We start from the raw sequence: 15,802 nt of genomic DNA on the forward strand, positions 1-15,802 counted from the left end.
TCCGGCGGAAAGCGCCGAGCGCCAGGAAGGGGGAGGAGACGCGCGGGCGGCGGGTGCGCGCGGGGCGGGGGGGGGGTGGGGGGGCGCCGGCACCGGACCGGCCTCGGCGGATCCCGGGGGTCCGGCTGCAGCCCCGGGTAGCCGCGGCCCCCGCCCCGAGGCGCCCACCCGCGAGGCCCCCGCTGCCACCCGCAGCCCCCACCCACCCCTGCCCGGGTTCCGCCGCTCCTCCCGGCTCCCCCCCACCCTCTACTCCCCCAGCATCACTGAGGGAGGCTGTTGGGGTTCTCCCGGGTCGGGGTCACCCCAGCCCCGTGCCCATGTCGCGGCCATGTCGTGGCTATATCGTGGCCGTGTCGTGGCCCTTCGCTGCGGGGCGCATGCCGGGCACCCCGCGGAGCCAGGCCCTGCTCCGCATCCCCCGGCCCCGGGCTGTACCCGCCCGGCCCCAGGACCGGAGCGGGCTCCCGGGAGCGGGATGCCCGTTGCTTTAGGGGGGGTACTTGCTGCACGAGGGGGTGGGGGGTGCGTGGGCTCGCTCGCTGCATGGGGTTCGGGGCCTGGGGGGAGCTGCGTGGGGGGTTGTTGCACGGCGGGGACCCGCGTGTTGCCGGACGGAGCCGCTGTCCGCTCCGGGGCCCTCCCGGAGCCCGTTCCGATGAGCCCTCCCCGGAGCGGGACCGGGGGTGGGGTGGGGGGGGGGGGGTGTGTGTGCACCGGGCAGGGCAGCCCCGGGGCCGCCAGGGGGCGCTGCCGCTCCGCCGGTGCCGGCGGGGCGGGGGATGCGGGGCCGGGGATGCGGGGCGGGGGATGCGGGGCCGGGGATGCGGGGCGGGGCCTGGAGCCGGAGCCCCGGGGTCCGCAGCCCCGGCCGAGGGTCCTCGCGTTGCCCCCGTCGCCTCTCCCGCCGCGGTGCCGGTGAACCCCCCCGTGTTCGGTGCCGTTCCGAGCATCGGCCGGGGCCGCGGAGCTCCCCCGTCGTAGGGGCGGCTGGGCCCCCGCTTCGCACCCGGGGTTCCCCGGAGGTCGGACCCCCGCCGTGGTGCGGGGCAGATCCAGCCCCTGGCAGCCCTGCGTGCCCCGGCACGGCGCGGCCCCTCCGCACTCAGGGAAGGGGCTTCCCGGCCCCGCTCAGCCCCCCCCCATCCTGGTCCAGGACCACATCCCGTGACCCCATCACAGCCATTCCCCGGCTGGTGGCTCGGGACCACGGTGGGACCCCCGATGACTGACCGATGCCAGGGTGGGTCAGCCTGGGGGGCAGTGGTGCTGGCATCCCCCTCCCCAGCCGCCTGTGCCTGCAGCGAGACCCCCACCAAGGCTCTGGGGGTGTGAGGGGCAGTGATGGCTTTGATCCCACCGGCTTTTGGGGGTCCACGGGGTGCGCTGCCTTGGGGGGCAGCGGCTGCAGAGCGGGGGGTGCGTGGGGAGGGGGCCGTGCTGAGCTGCTCGGCTGGCCCTGGCCAGGGGCCACGCGTGGGAAGGATCCTGGCAAGCACACGGCCGCAGCCATCCCGGCCCGTCTGCTCCGCAGGGTTTGCGCAACCTCCAGGGCCTCTGGCGCAGTGGTGTGGGGCTCAGACCTACATCCCCCCACAACCCCCCCCGGGCACCCCCTGCCTGTGCCCCCACCAGCTCTTCTGCAAGGGAGGCTTCCACAGAACATCTGGATCTGCCTCCCAAACATCTGGTGCAGCAGCAGCCTGAATGAAGCAGCCCTGTGTATGTGTGTGTCCGTGTGTCCTTCTGCCAGCACCACTGCCTCACCGGGGTGGGGCATAGGCAGGAGTGTGACATCATCATTTTAACAGGTGACATCACTTGGGTGGGTTCCGAGCAGCTGCCTGATGCCAGGTGCCCGCAGTGCTCCCCATCTCCCCCCCTCAGCACCTGGCCTCAGCCCCTTGCCGGCAGCGGCACCACAGGGTGCTGTGGCAGGTGATGACATCACGGCGCTGGCTCTGAGGTCATCCCCACAGCTACAGTGGCAGAAGGGAGCCAGCCCCTCGGGGACTCGCAGCTGGGTGGGCAGGGGGGGACTGGGTCACGTCTGGGGCCCACTGCGGCCTTTTCAAGTGTCGCAATTATTGGCAGCACCGACCGGCCAAAACCTGCAGCAAACGGTGACGAGGACCCGTTGCCAAACAGCCAGGGCAGGACGAGATGTTCTCTGCAGAGAAAAGGGCGTCTGGGGGAAAGAACCGGGGTGGTTTTGTGGGGATGGAGCCTCTGGCCTGCTCTGCAGACACCCTGTGCCAGGCTCTGGGGCTGAGCTGGGCACCGCTGGCTTGGTACTGGGAGCTGGTGGCCCGGCACTGGGAGCTGGTGGCCATCAAGGGTGACCGGGTGAGCCGAGGTTGGGCAAATAAAAGCCAGCGCCGCCCCGAGCCCCACCACCGCCACCGGGACCCTGCTGAGGGGGCGGGATGCTGCCCCCACAGGGATGCCCGATGAGGGTCCCATCGCCCTGAGCCCCGTCCTCTGCAGAAGGAGCCCTGGGTGCCGCCCCGGTGCCCCTCGGGGGGTCGGTCCCGTTCCCCACGGGGTCTCTGGGGAACCAACGGGTTAAACCGGCCAAACGGGGCCCGGCGCCCACGCCTGGCTCCGCCGCCCGGGGGTCGCGGCTGCTGCCCGGACCGGGAGCTGGTTCCCTTCCTTCCCCGGCGGAGGGGAGCGGGGCCGTGCCCCCGGCACCCCGCGGTGCCCGTGCCCGTACCGACCCCGGAGCCCGGCCGGGGGTCGCATCCCTCCCCCCATTGCACGCGCATGCGCGCAGCGCACCCTCCGCGTAGGACCCCCCCCCCCCCCCCCCGCCCTTCCATTCCACCTCCTCCTCGTCCTCCCCGGTCGACCCCCCTCCCCTCCCGTCCGCGCGCACGCCGGCGGCAGCTCGAGCCCGGTGACGTCAGGCAGGCGGCGGCGCGCGCCCCATCGCCCCTCCATCCTGCCCTCCCCCTCCCTCCGCGGCGGCGGCGGCGCGCGCAGCCCCCCCGCCCCCGCCCCGCCGCCCCCGGCGCCGCCGCCGCCGCCCAGCCCGGAGGGTCCGCCCGCCCCGTCCCGCCCCCGCCCGCGTTTCCCCCCCCCCCCCGTCCCTCCCTCCCTCTCCTCTCCCTCCCCTCCCCTCCCCTCCCCTCTCCTCTCCTCCCTCCGCGGATGTCGGTGCGCGGGCCCGGGACGCGCCGCCCCGCGGGCAGCACGGCGTGAGGAGCCGCCGCCGAGCCGCCGCCGAGCCGCCGGCATGGGGCCGCTGCTGCCCCTCGCCGGGTGCCTGCTGGCCCTGCTGGCCGCGCCCGCCGCCCGCGCCCTCGAAGGTGAGTCCGGGGCCGGTCCCCCCTTTCCCCCCGCGGAATGGAATGGGTGGGGGGGTGCGGCGCGGGCGGCGGGGGTACCCCTGGGGAGGGGAGGGGAAGGGAAGGGGTGGGGGAGCGCCGCGGCTGCGCGGCCCCGCTGTCGGGAGCGGCCGGGCTCCGGTGGGGCCGCAGCGTTTGGCCGGGCCGGGGAGGGGGCGGGAGGCGCCGCTGCCGCCGCCGTGACAAAGCAGAGCGGGCGCAGCCGGAGCGGGGGGGCGGCGAACGGGGGGGTGGGCGGGTGGGGGGGGGCGCACCGGGAGCGGGCTCGGGCGGCGTGTCCTTCCCCCCCCCACACCGGCCGCCCTTCCCCGCGCTCCCCCCGCCGCGCCGCAGTGGAAGGATGCGGGGCCGCCCCCCCCCTCCGCTCCCCCCCGCTCGCTCTCCCCGTTCTCTGTCTCCTCTCCAGTCTGTGACTCTCCTCCCGCCCCGTTCCCCCGGGATCCAAACTTGTCCCCGCAGCCAGGCAGGAAAGTTGGAGCTCGGCGCCTCTACGGGAGCCAGCACCGGGGAGAGAGAGGGGGGGGGGTCCCTTGGGGGTTGGGGTCCCCCCGCTCCCCGGGACCACCCGTGACAGCCCGGCCTTGCTCCGCACACCCTCTCTTGCATAACCGCAGCCTCGAAAGCTCCGATCTGCGGAGTTTGGCCGGGGCCGGGGCTGGTGCCACTGGGAAAATGTTTACCCAGCGTTGGGGCTGTCTGTCCGGCCGTCTGTCTGTCCGGCCTCCCCTGCCAGCCGCGGTTTCCCAAGCTGCGCACGTCTCTCTCTCTCTCTCTCCCTCTCCCTCCCTCTCCCTGCTGTTATTGATCTATTCAGCGAATACTTCAGCGAGCTCGTCAGCTCAGTGGCCGGGCTTTTCAATGTGTGAGGGGCTGCTCTTGGCAGCCGGAGCGCCTTTTGGGAGCTGGCAGCCGGACGAGCCGGGAACCGGCCGCGAAACTCCTGGCGATGCTGGAATGTGCAGGGCAGGAGCCTGTTTTTCCCTTGGAAAGCAGAGAAATGGGGGCTCAGAGTGGGCTCTGCTTGCTTCCCTCCTATGCATTCCCTCTGTCCAGGTGGGAACGGCCTGGCAAAGCAGGGAGGCTGGAGCAGTTCGTTGATGAGAGGGGTTTGGGGGTGGATTTTTTGGGAGGGGAAGGTTTTTCTGTCCCAGTCTGGTGTTGGGTGTCGTGGCAGTGCTGGACCCATTGCCCGGTCAGCGGGATGGAGGGGGCGGTTGGGGGCCGGTCGCCAGATCCCTGCCCCAGATCAGCGCCCTGGGGCTGCGGGAGGCTGGAGCCTGTGGTTTCCATCCCTCCTGCCCCTCCTCGTCCTGCTGTAGGTCCGGGTGCTTAATTAGTGTCCCTTGGAGGGAGGTGGCAGGAGCAAAGTGGCTCGTTGCACCCCACAGCCCCCCCCGCTCAGCTGACACCCGCACAGTCGGTAGTGATGGGTTGGTTGACCCACCGGCGCGGTGGGCTTGGCGCGGTGGGTGATGCTTGACAGCTGGGGTCACCTGCTCCTCCCACCCAGCTCTGGGGCACCCTGAGGTGTCAGCACCGATGTCCCCGCTGGACGGTGGCTGGGAGCAGCCGGCTGCTCCCGAAGTTCGTGGGGGTGGGAGGGACAGGCATCACTCATTGCATAAGCTGCGTTGCCTGTGGAAACGAGACTGCAGAGCGATGATGATGATGTGCGGGAGGGAAGTTCCTCCATCCTTTTCTCCACCCCGATGAGCTGGAGTGGGGCAAAAGCCAGCGCGGAGACACCCCTTCCTTCCAGCGGCACCCTCCCAGGGGCTCCCTTTAGGGGTGTGGTGCCTTTCTGGCCCCACAGAGCTTTGGGCAGCCCGGCAGTGTGAGGAGGGGGCTTCTGGAGCTGTGCCAGTTGGGGGGGGTGGAAGGATGTGGGGCTGGCTGGGATGCAGAAGGCGGCATCTTGGTGGCACCTGAACTTGTGCCATGGGAGACCTGGCCAGGCTCTGGTTTCCCAAACCGCAGGTCTCCCTGTGTGGGTGGACAGTGGGGCTCTGGGGGTCCCACGGTGGAGCTGGGATTGACTGTGTGCCACTGGGAGTGGGGCACAGGGTCCCCGCACCCCAGGGTCTCCATCTTTTGGCCAGAGACCCAACTCCCCACACCCCAGTTTCACTTTGCAGCTCCAGAAGCTGCTGGTTGGTTCCTGCCTTCAGCTGCAGGACACGGGGGAGGCAAAGTCCAGCTGGTGGGGTGGCGAGGGAGGGGTGGTGGTGGGATGCTTTTCGTGGGGTACAAAGGGCACCCACGTGTCCCATGCCAGTTCCAGCTCCCCCACTGCTTGCTGGGGTGGTGTGGAGTGTCCCCCTCATCCCATGGCCGTGGTGGGTAGAGGTGGACAGGCAGGGATCACAGGCAGGGATCCCAGCTGGGATGGCAGGCAGGGATCACAGGCAGGGATCACGGGCAGGGATCACGGGCAGGGGTCACCCCAGCAGTTAGAGGGGGCTGCAGTGTTTCGGTGCACTGCTCCCCTCTTCCCACCTCGGTGCCCTGGTGTCTCGTGTGCGTGAGGGCAGCGCGTGTGCACACGTGTGTGCGCCGCTTCCCCGGGCGTGCGCAGACGTGCCCGGAGCCACGCCGGGTTCGGCAGAGGTGATGGGAGGAGTGTTTGGGGGCTGCTGGGAGGAGAAGGCAGGAGCTGGCGGAGGGGCTGTCCGTGGGTCCGGCTGGGGGCTGCTCCGGGTGATGGTGCTTGGCATCCCCACGTGGACCATCCCGGGGAGATCCTCTGGAGTTGGGGTTCCCTCGTGTGCTCTGCCCCTGACAGGAGGTGCTGTGGGATGCTGCTGTGGTCTCCAGAGGAGGGGACTGGGGTGTCTGCGTGGTCCCTGCCTGGTGCTGACGTCAAGAGGATGGCGCATCCCTGGCAAAGCCCAGGGTTAGAGCCGAGGTGTTGCCTTCCCACTGCTTCCCGAGCCGGCTGCGGTGCCGTGGGCTGGTGTGGGGGTGGGAACAACTGTGGCATCCCCCTCACCTTCTCTGCCTCAGCCCCCCTGCTCACCCCTCATCTGCTCTGTGTGCTCCGTGGGCAGCCTGCAGACCGGGAAGGAGTGGGGACTGTCCAAGCCCTCCAGCTCATGATGCTTTTCCCCCCAGCGTTAAGTACTGGTTGGGCTGATGTGGAACAAAACTGCCCCGGTCCTCCCTGTCCCCCAACAGCCCCTGGAGCTGCTTCTTCTGCAGGAGCTGACTCTGCTGTGGTGTTAATTGGTTCTTCTTTGTCACCGGCTTGGTGCACTGGTGGGGCAGGACTGGTTGCCCACCTGGTATGCTGGCTGGTGTGGGCTCTGCTGTGCTGCACACAGCATCCCTGTCTGCTCATGGAACCAGTGGGATTGGGGTGGAAAGAGCTGTGTGGAGCTGCTGCTGTGTGGGATCCCTGGAAACACAGCCGGGGGGACACACACATCAAAGATTGGCCCCAAAACCTGCCCTTCCTGGAGGCAGGTTGAGCTCAGCCCTTCTTCTTCCCACTCTGGGGCGTCCTGGGTGCTGCTTGAGGGCTGTTGTAGCATCCTGGGTATCTCCTGGGGTTTGCTGCAGTTGTGGCTGAGATTGGGGACAGGGATTGCGGATGGGGCAGAGCGAGGAGCCCTTGGGGGGCATCGTGCCCGTAGCAGCTAGCTGGGGGTGTTGGGCATGTGGGGGGCATGCAGGGTGCTGAGGAGCTGCAGTTCAGTTCTTGCAGGGCTCGTCCCTGTGTGGCGGCAACACAAGCAGCCGGTGATGGAGAGGAGGGAGCTGCTCTGGCTGTCAGGTGGATCCTGCTGCCGAGGTCTCGCGAGCACTGGGAAAGCTCTGTGGGCACTGGGATGCTGTCGTGTGTGTGTCTGTGTGTCCCCTTGATGGGTGCCTGCAGCTGGGGGTTCACTACCCGGTGTGGCACCGATGCCCTGGGAGGTGGGAGGAGCTGAGCCCACCTCTTAATGGGATTTGGGCTGTGCCTTTGGGATGAGCCCACGTGCCCCACCGATGGCAGCACGTGCCCCTGCTTGGGGAAGGGGGTGCCCAGGGGGTGCTTCCCGAAACTGTGGTGCAGTGTGGTCGGGGCTGGGCCCTCGGGAGCCATCGAGCAGCCAAGGTGGGATGTGCTGTGCTGCAGCCCTGCTGACTCAGCACTGGCAGTGTGGTGGTGACCGGAGGGTGGGACCGTGTCTGCCACGGGACAGGAGGTTCCTCTTCCATCTGTTGGAAGGATTTCACTTCCCAAATCTACGTCAGGCACCTTCTTTGTGCCAACCCCGTGGATAAAATCCTTGCTCCGTGCCCCCAAGACCCCCTGGCTGACCCCCAGCCCTGCTCAGCGGGGAGGGGAGCTGTGCCTCTCCGAGAGCTTGTGGCGCCTTGGCTGAGCACCAAGTCCTTCACTCCCAGCTCATCCCAACGAGGCAGCACAGGACTCGGCTGAAATGCCCAGGAAGGATCCAGTGATTCCCAGTTTGGGGAAAGGGCTCTTTGGGGATGGTGCTGGCTCCTGGTTGCTGTGGTCTGTGGCTGACTCAGCTGGTGAGCGATGGATGCGCCTGCCCGTTTTCGTCCTGCGGTCCAGGCTCTGCCAGGCAGACAGACAGACAGACAGTCCTCCCCTTGTGCTCGTGCTGGGCTTTATCTGTCACCTCCCAGGGAGTGTCTCTGGCCCCATTGCCATGGGTGTCCCTCTCCGTGTGGGATGCTTGACCTTTGCCTGGAAGCTGCAGGCTGGGGTCCCTCCAGCAGCCTGTCCCCCTCTGCCATCCCACCCCTGTGCTGCTCCCTGGGGTGCTCTGAGCAGGGAGGGGAGGGGGGGATGCTTTGGGTCCCCTGTTTGCATCCCAGCCTTGCAAAGGCGAGCTGGTGGAGGCTGCAGAGCCATTGGTGCCAGACCAAGTGCTGTGTGCACGGGGGGACATCCCCATCTCGGGGTGGGGGGCTGCAGACCATGCCTGCCGTGCCCCGTGTGGGGACCCTGTGGGTGCCAGGGGTGGCCAGTGGCGCATGTAGGGGCCTCACTGAGCGCCTGGGCTCTCCCAAACTCCGTGTTGGCTCCATCCACACTGCAGCTCGTTGTTGGGGGGCTGCGTTTCCCCCTGCCTTGGGCTGACTCGAGCTATTTACAGACCAGGTTTCGCTGTTGGTTTGACTTCTCGGTCGCTTCCATCTGATGCACCTTGGCAGCGGAGCCGCCGGCAGCAGCAGCACCAGATATATTCAGCGTTTCCAAATCCAGCTCCTCGTCTGCTTCACCCCGCTGCCTCCTATCCAGAGGAGCTGTACCCATGGGGACTGTTCTGCTGGGTGCTGCTCTGCTCTGCAGGGTTCTTTCCCCCCCCGATTTTCCAGGGCTAAATTTGGACTCGCTGCATCCTTCCTTAATTGGGGGAGCAGAACAGAGTAGAGCTGCGATGGTGCTGATGCTCTGCAGGGTCAGAGATGGTCCCCAAATGGGAAGGGCTTGTGGGATTGGCAGCTCCAAGGTTGGGGAATGACCTTGCAGGGAGCTCAGGGCATCTCCGGTGGGACCCTGCTCACGGTGCCGCCGGGAAGAGCGGCCTCGGCTCCTGTGGGGAAGGTGAGAGCAGTCGTGTGGGGTGCGTGATGCGTGGATGGAGGCGTCAGTGGCGGTTGCGGGTGGCTGCTGGGGAGTCTGCTGGAGTTGGAAGTTGCATCTTTAATTGAGGGAGCTAATTAGCCTCTTCCAAGATGCCCTCTCTCCAAGTGAGACTGCAATGGGGATGGTGCGGGTGTTGATGGGCGCGTCCCGGCGCATGAACTGGTGATGGGTGCAGCAAACCAGGGGTGTGGGGGGTGTGTGGCTGTCACAGGGTGGGGTGAGGGAAGGTGCTGCTCCGTTGGGACTCAGGGATGCGGTGTCCATCCCATCTGAGGAGGAGGAGGAGGATGTTGGCTTTCCGAGCTGTCATGCTGCCGCTCCCTGGCCTTGCTGGGGGAGGAGGGGAGGAGGGGGGTGGTGCTGGGTTTTGTTTGCCGTGGGCTGCCAGGGAAATTGTTATTTTAATCCGTGGTGAGCTCTGAAACGAGTCCATCTCGGCCGGTCGCTCCGTCCGGCGCAGCTCTTTGTTCGCGGGCGCCGCCGCAGCCGGCTGAGCGCTGAGACCCCACGCTCGCCGCGTCCCGGCTTCACACAGCGGCTCATTGTCGCGGATGGACGGGCCCAGCGTCTCCTCTGCTCGTGCCGCTGGTGACACGGGCTGTGCCGGAGTGCCGGCTGCTGCGTCAGGCTCTTCAGGTCCCTCCTGCACCCTTGGGAAGGGGAGGTGGGGTAGGGTGTGTGTGTGTGTCCCCCCAGCTTCCCCATCCCTTGATGCCGCAGCGGCACGCGCCGACACCCTGCGGACGGACACGCCGGGTGATTTTATCCACTTCACCTATTTATTTATTTATTTATTTGTTCCCCTGCCCTCACTGTGCTCGGAATTCGAATGCCGCGGCCCGACGCGTCGCACTGGCGACGCAACCGCCCGTGCCACGACATCGGGGAGCAGCAGCACGTTCCCCCTGCCCATCTCCGCTCATTGAGGCTGGCTCGGAGCAGCCACCACTGCAGGGAGAAGCGTGTTGCCCATGCCCAGCCACTGGCATTGATGCCCCTGGGCCATACCCAGGGTTGGGGAGGGCTCTGACCCTGAGAGCAGCGGCGTCCCCAAGCTGCTCAGTCCTTCCTTGCCCCCGGCAGGGTGTGGGATGTGGTGGCTGCAGGGACAGCAGCTGGGAGAGGGCTGTGAGGGGGGGTTTGGTCCCGGCACTCGGCGTCGGGAGCGTCGTGGTGCTTTTTTATTGTTTGGAAAAGGAAGCACTTGGGTTTAATACTTCCTGCGGCGGCGGCGCCTTCCCGGCACTCCGGGCGGATGCTGTGGGAAACCTGGGCCAAGGGCTGTGCTGGGAGTCGAGCTGTGCCTGCGCCCGGGGACTGGCTGCTGCCTTTGCAGGGACCAGAGGGTTCTTGGGCTATTCTGAAGGAGGGAGATTTATCCCCTCAGTCCTGGAAACAGCAGCTGAAGCATCCGTGGGCTCCTGGCCTCATCCGAGCCGCCGGACACGTCCTCCCCCTGCTCTCGGGGGCTGCTCCTGGCAAGGCCAGCGACACCGATCTGCATCGGCATCTCTGGGTCTGTGCCCACACCGCAGCCCCAGCTGCCCCTGGCCATTCCAGATGGGTTTGCTCAGCATCTCCTCTCACTGCCCGGAGTGTTTTCCCTGCGGAAGAGCAGATTGGGAGCTTAATGCTGCACTTACTCCCCAGCTCAGGCTTCTCCTCCGTGGCCACTCCAGTGCCATCACCCCTCCAAACCTGCCCATCCCGCCCCTGAGCCCTTTTTGGCTGCAGAAAACATTGAAGCTGCTTTTTTCTGCAGCTCACAGGAGGTAAATCCAGGATCCCTGACCTGCAGGAACCACCTCAGAGCATGCCAGCTGCTGCAGGCGATGCTGATGCTGGTGGGGATGCCAGGGGTGTGGGTAGCGGTTGGGATGTGGCATCAGAGCCAACATCACCGTACTGGATTCCTCTTTAGTCGTTCCTGCCAGTCATAAATGGACAATTTATTCTTTAATTTTCCCCCTTTGTCTCTTAAAACGTGGCTGAGCGGGTGTCTGGGAGCATGGCAGCTGATGGAGCAGAGCAGGGATGGAGCATGGACCATCACCCCCCCCCCCCCACCAGCCCCAAGCTGTAGGGGCTGTGCAACCAGCTGAGGATGCTGAGATGCCACAGCTCCACAAAGCCCCCTCAAAGCTTCTCTGGGACAGCCCAAACCTTCCCCCATTCCGGCAGGTTTGGTTTGGTTTTGGGGCCCGGGCTGTGGGCAGGGAGGTCTGTCAGGAGGGGCTGTGGTGCTGCTGAGGGGGGTTTCTCCTGGGGAGACCCTGAAGCAGCAGGAGATGGTCCTGTGTAGCGTGGTGGCTCTGTGACCTTGTCATTCCCCAGGGCTGGGAGATGCTCCCAGCAGCACATGGGTCTACGGGGGACCCTGGGAAGGGACCTGCTGGCTGGAGACAGGGCTGGGTCTCTGGGTCCTCGTCTCCGTCGTGTTGCTCTCCAGCCTCCTGGATCCCCCCGCTGCATCCCCTGGGGAGCAGGATGGGTGAGAGCATCTTCCCCCTGCCCCAGGCTGGGATGCTGCCTGCTCAGCACCCCAGGGCAGCCAGTGGGTCCCCACCTCCCTGGTCCCCATGCGCTGGCTGGGTTGTCCCGGTGCGGGGGCTGCGTTCACACGGACAGGTGGACCCGAATCCAGAGCAGGTCCCGGTGCAGATGAGCTGCTCAGGAATAAAAGTCCCTTTATGCCGGAATAATTAGTGTACTCAGAGCACGCTAATTATTCCGGGATAAAAGTGACTTTTATTCCAGCAGAGTGTCCCCTCAAAGGGCCCTTTCTGCCCGCTCCTGGTGCACAATAGCCGCTCTGCTCCGTTTCCCCATCTCAGACAAAGTCCTTATTTGCGAAGCCAGCGAAATTGAGTTGACTAATGAATTAAGGCCAATGGTTTTGGCCTGGCTCCAGCCCTTTGAAAGCTTTGGCGAGCTGATGCCCAGCCCTGGGTGAGGGAGGGGTGGGGGGGGGGAAACCCAGCACCCTTCTGCCCCCAGCCCAGGGGTGCTGCGGTCGGCCCCGGGCTTTGCTCTGAGCTCTGACAGCATCCTGCCCGCTGATTCAGCTGTCCAGATGAAATGCCTATTAATCTATAACGTGCAATTGGTTTATTGCCCGGCGCAGGCAGGTCTCTGGAGGGAGCGTTATCAGCTTCAGCCACGAGCCATAAATCACTGCTGCGGGTGCAGGCGGCTGTTTGGGTTCCCCACCGCCTGGGGTAGAAACATCCCGCTGCTTATTGCTGGGAGAGATAAAGGGGATAAAACCTTCTGAGCAGATAGAGGAGGAGGGGGGTGGGTGTGTGGGTGTGTGTGGCTCTGCATCAGCAGGGTCTGGCAGGGTCTCCTTCCCGCAGCAGCTGCCCCCTCCCCATCCCGGTGGAGATGTTTTGGGGGGCAGCGGGGTGTCCCCCCAGCAGGGATGGCTGCTGGCCAGGGCCGGCTGCAACCCATCCGACTGCACCCAGAGCTCTGAAGCCCCTTTTTCTTGGCTGCAAATGCCTTTTTTTTTTTCCCCCCTTTATTTCATTTAAATTGCAGATAAGCTGCAAAACACAAAAAAAAACCCCAAGAAAGAAATCAAAAAAGCGCCGTTCTTCCCTAAAACACCCCGTGCTGCGTGGCTGGAACCCACCCCCCCCTCCTTCCCCTCCTCCCCCTCCCCACCACGGTTTGTATGATCAAGCTTTTATTATTCCCCCCCCACACCCCCGCCCCCTTCTTCCCAGTGGCTTCGTTTCATCTGGTTCCATCTCCTGCCATTTTTGAGCTCATTCTTCTCTGGACCTCTGTGAGGCAGGAGGGAGGGGGGGGGGAGTGTGAGGGGGATCTCGCTCCGCTGCGGATCTTGCTGCTTCTGAATTGGGTTGAAAATGCAAATTTATCATTATTATTATTATTTCCCCCCTTAATATTATTATTATTCTATTTTTTAAAAGCCGGTGGTGGAGCTGCTGGGGAGGGGAAGGGGCTGGGGCAGGGGGAGCGTGTTCCTCTCACCACGTCCGTGTTTCCTCATGCGTGTTGGTGTTTAACTCGTCTCCCCCCGGGTCTGTTTGAAGTCGTGTGGCCGTGGTGCTGTCGGGGATGAAGGAATCCCTTGGGGTTTTTATTCCACTTCTTCCCCCTCCCCGCTGGGGATGGATGCTCTTGGGCAGCCTCCATCTTCCATCCTCCCATAGGACCACGTTCTCCCATCCCTGGTCCACCCTTCCCTCCCCATCTTCCCTATTCTCCTTTGTCTGCACCGGGGAGGGTCTTGTGGCTGCTGGAAATTCCCCTCCCCAGCACGATGGAGGTGTTGGGGGGTCTGCTGCTGGGTGGGTGCTGCTTCTCCCTGCACCCCTGGGTGCTGTCGCTTCTCCCTGCTCCATCCATGGGGGTTTCTGTTGCGGTGGGAGCTGGGCTTGTCCCGGGAGTGGTGGGAGATGTTCTGGGGCGCAGGATCCCAGTTGCTCCCAGTTTTCACCCACCCACTCCCCTTTGTGGTGGGGAGCACCCAGGAGGGTGCAGCCAATATGGGAGGGGGCTGTCTGGGCGTGCGGTGGGTCTTTGGAGACAGTTTAGTGGGGGGCATGATGTGGCCATGAGTGCTTAAACCCTCACTGGGGAGGGGTGGGGGGGTGGGTGCTGCCTGTCCCTCCTGGCAGCAGGTCTGGCACGTGGGTGATGGCCCGGGGGTGGGACCTCCAGGACATGTATCCCCCCCACCCTCCTGCTGCCCTATGTCAGGGTGGGGAGATGAGGAGAAGCTGGTGGTGTGGAGCCGGGAAGACACTGGCACCGGGGTGCCCCAGCTCAGCGCCCAGAGCCACAGTGGGTGTGTGGGGGCTCTGCCCGCACCCCACCTCGGTGGGAGGGGGGGGGAGTTTGTTGTTGCCTCCCATTTCCCTTCCCAAAAAACCCGTCGTGGCGTCACAGCAAACCCCCTTAGCACCCTTCCCACCATCCTTGGCCGGGACATGCTTTTCCAGCCGGAGCCTTTCCTACGCCGGCGCTCGGCTCCGGCAGAGCGGAGGCGGCTTCGCTTCTCCCAGCCTCCTCTTCCCCTTTCTCCGGGAAGGTTACCGCCTCGGGATCTGGATGTGGCAGGCAGGCTTGAAAGGAAAAGAGGAGAGGGGGGGGAATAAAATGTATTTTAAAGTCAATATTTACTTAGGCATTGGAGGGGCCCCTCCCCCTGCCCAGCCACACATACCTGCGGCTTCTCCGGCGGGAACGGCCGGGAACGCACAGCAACGTCATTCATGGCAGCGGCGGCTTGGCCGGAGCAGCGGATCTGGTTTGAATCTTCCCAGTGGAGGGGGCTGGATGGAGGAATGGCAAAAATGCATTTGAACTGTGTGGAGATGCCGTATGGAACCCCTGACCCAACACCCAACCTCCCGCTCCCCTTCGCCTGCAGGCAGCATCTTCCCACCGTCGGGTTGGATTTGGGGGCTCTGTTATCCCATCTCTGGTTTTGGAGTCATCAGACCCAGCGAATTTATAGGGGTGCAGATTCTGCACCGACATCCGCACCCCGGATGGGATTTGGGGTTTTAGCATCCCTGGAGTGGTGTGTGGGCCTCTGGGCTTTGTCCTGCCCTGGGAATCCAGGGTCCTGTAAACAAATCAAGGGGTTTTCCCTGAAATTCAGGGGCAAAGGGTGGAAGGATGTTGGGGGAGGCAGGGGGATGGAAGTATGAGGTGACTGGTTTGGTGTTTGGTCTGCCCTGGTGCTGTGGGGACCTTTGCTGGTGGCTCGGGGGGGTCTGTGGGCTGGGCTGTTACTGGGGAGAGCGACCATGGGGTGGTGGGATGCTGTGGCCAAGTGACGTCTTGAGAGCTGAGGTGATGGGGAGGGATGTTGAAGAGGAGGGATGGTGGGGTGAAGGAACAATGTTGGGCTGGCTGACGGGACCGGGCTCTCCCCCAAGACAGGCAATCAGCCCAAATATGGCCAAAAATGGCCAAAACAGTAAGTGGGCGCAGAGCAGGTTGTGGCAGTGGCTTCCCTGGCGCCTTGGTATGCGTTAGGCCTTCTTGGTGAGTGCTGGCACACCCGCTGTACCGACACGCCAGTGATGTCGGCGAGCTCGACGCAGCTCCCTGGGGCTGGAGCTCGGCAGATCCCACCTTTGCTCTCTGGGGCTTTGCTGTCTGTTCCCCCTGCTCCAGGGTCCGACAGTTCCCGGCTGCCGTTGGCTTTGCACGTGCGGCGTCTGGCCTGGTGTCCCGTGTGGTGCCTGGGCCAGCCTGGGGTGGGTGGGGGGCTTTGCAGACCACCGACTTCAACCCACACCCTGGCTCCATCCTGCCTGGTGCAGGATGAGTGGCCACAGCCGAGCTGGGGTGTTGGGTGGGTTTGCAGACCCCGCCCCTGTCCGGCATCGGGTGCAGGCCCGGCCTGGCTCTGCAGGACGCGTGGGCCTTGGCAGGCTCCTCGCCGGGCGGGATGGGGCGTGCGAGGAGGAGGGGAGGGGGTAGCTGGGGACGGAGACCTGGGTGGAATGTGGAGGAGATGGATTCTTCTCCCTCTCGTGCTTTCTTTCCCCCCCCCCCCCCCTCAACCCCAACATCTGGTTTGCAAATCACGCTCATTCCAGCCCGTATTTATGGCCGTTTCCTTCGCGAAGTCGCGGCCGGCCACCTCCTCCCGCCGAGAGGAGGAGGAGTTGGGCCGAAGGGGAACGTGCGGCCTGCTTTGGGTAGGGCTTCGTTCCCATGTTGGGGTTCACCCCCAGCCCTCACAGGGTTTTCACGCACGCTGAGGGTAGTTTGGTGCCTGCTCGAGGTGAAGCCCCCCCACCACCCTGGGTCTGCCTCCCGGAACGGTTCCCAAACGCAAGGGGCTGGTTCTTGCTTT

At 65.2% G+C, this 15,802-nt stretch overlaps 1 protein-coding gene across 1 annotated transcript in view; it reads left to right on the forward strand.

Annotated features, from left to right (window-relative positions):
• Nucleotides 1-3,238: 3,238 nt before the first annotated feature.
• The window catches only part of LRP1 (LDL receptor related protein 1), a gene marked incomplete at its 5' end in the record, with an annotated part of 77,143 nt that continues 64,579 nt past the window's right edge, over nt 3,239-15,802 (forward strand). Inside the window, one exon of the mRNA XM_084277137.1 lies at nt 3,239-3,311. Coding sequence (XP_084133263.1) covers nt 3,239-3,311 — 73 coding nt within the window. The remainder of the gene's footprint in view (nt 3,312-15,802) is intronic.

This window comes from Gallinula chloropus (genome assembly GCF_964237585.1).
Source record: "Gallinula chloropus genome assembly, chromosome: 31".
In the NCBI taxonomy this organism is placed as follows: domain Eukaryota; kingdom Metazoa; phylum Chordata; class Aves; order Gruiformes; family Rallidae; genus Gallinula; species Gallinula chloropus.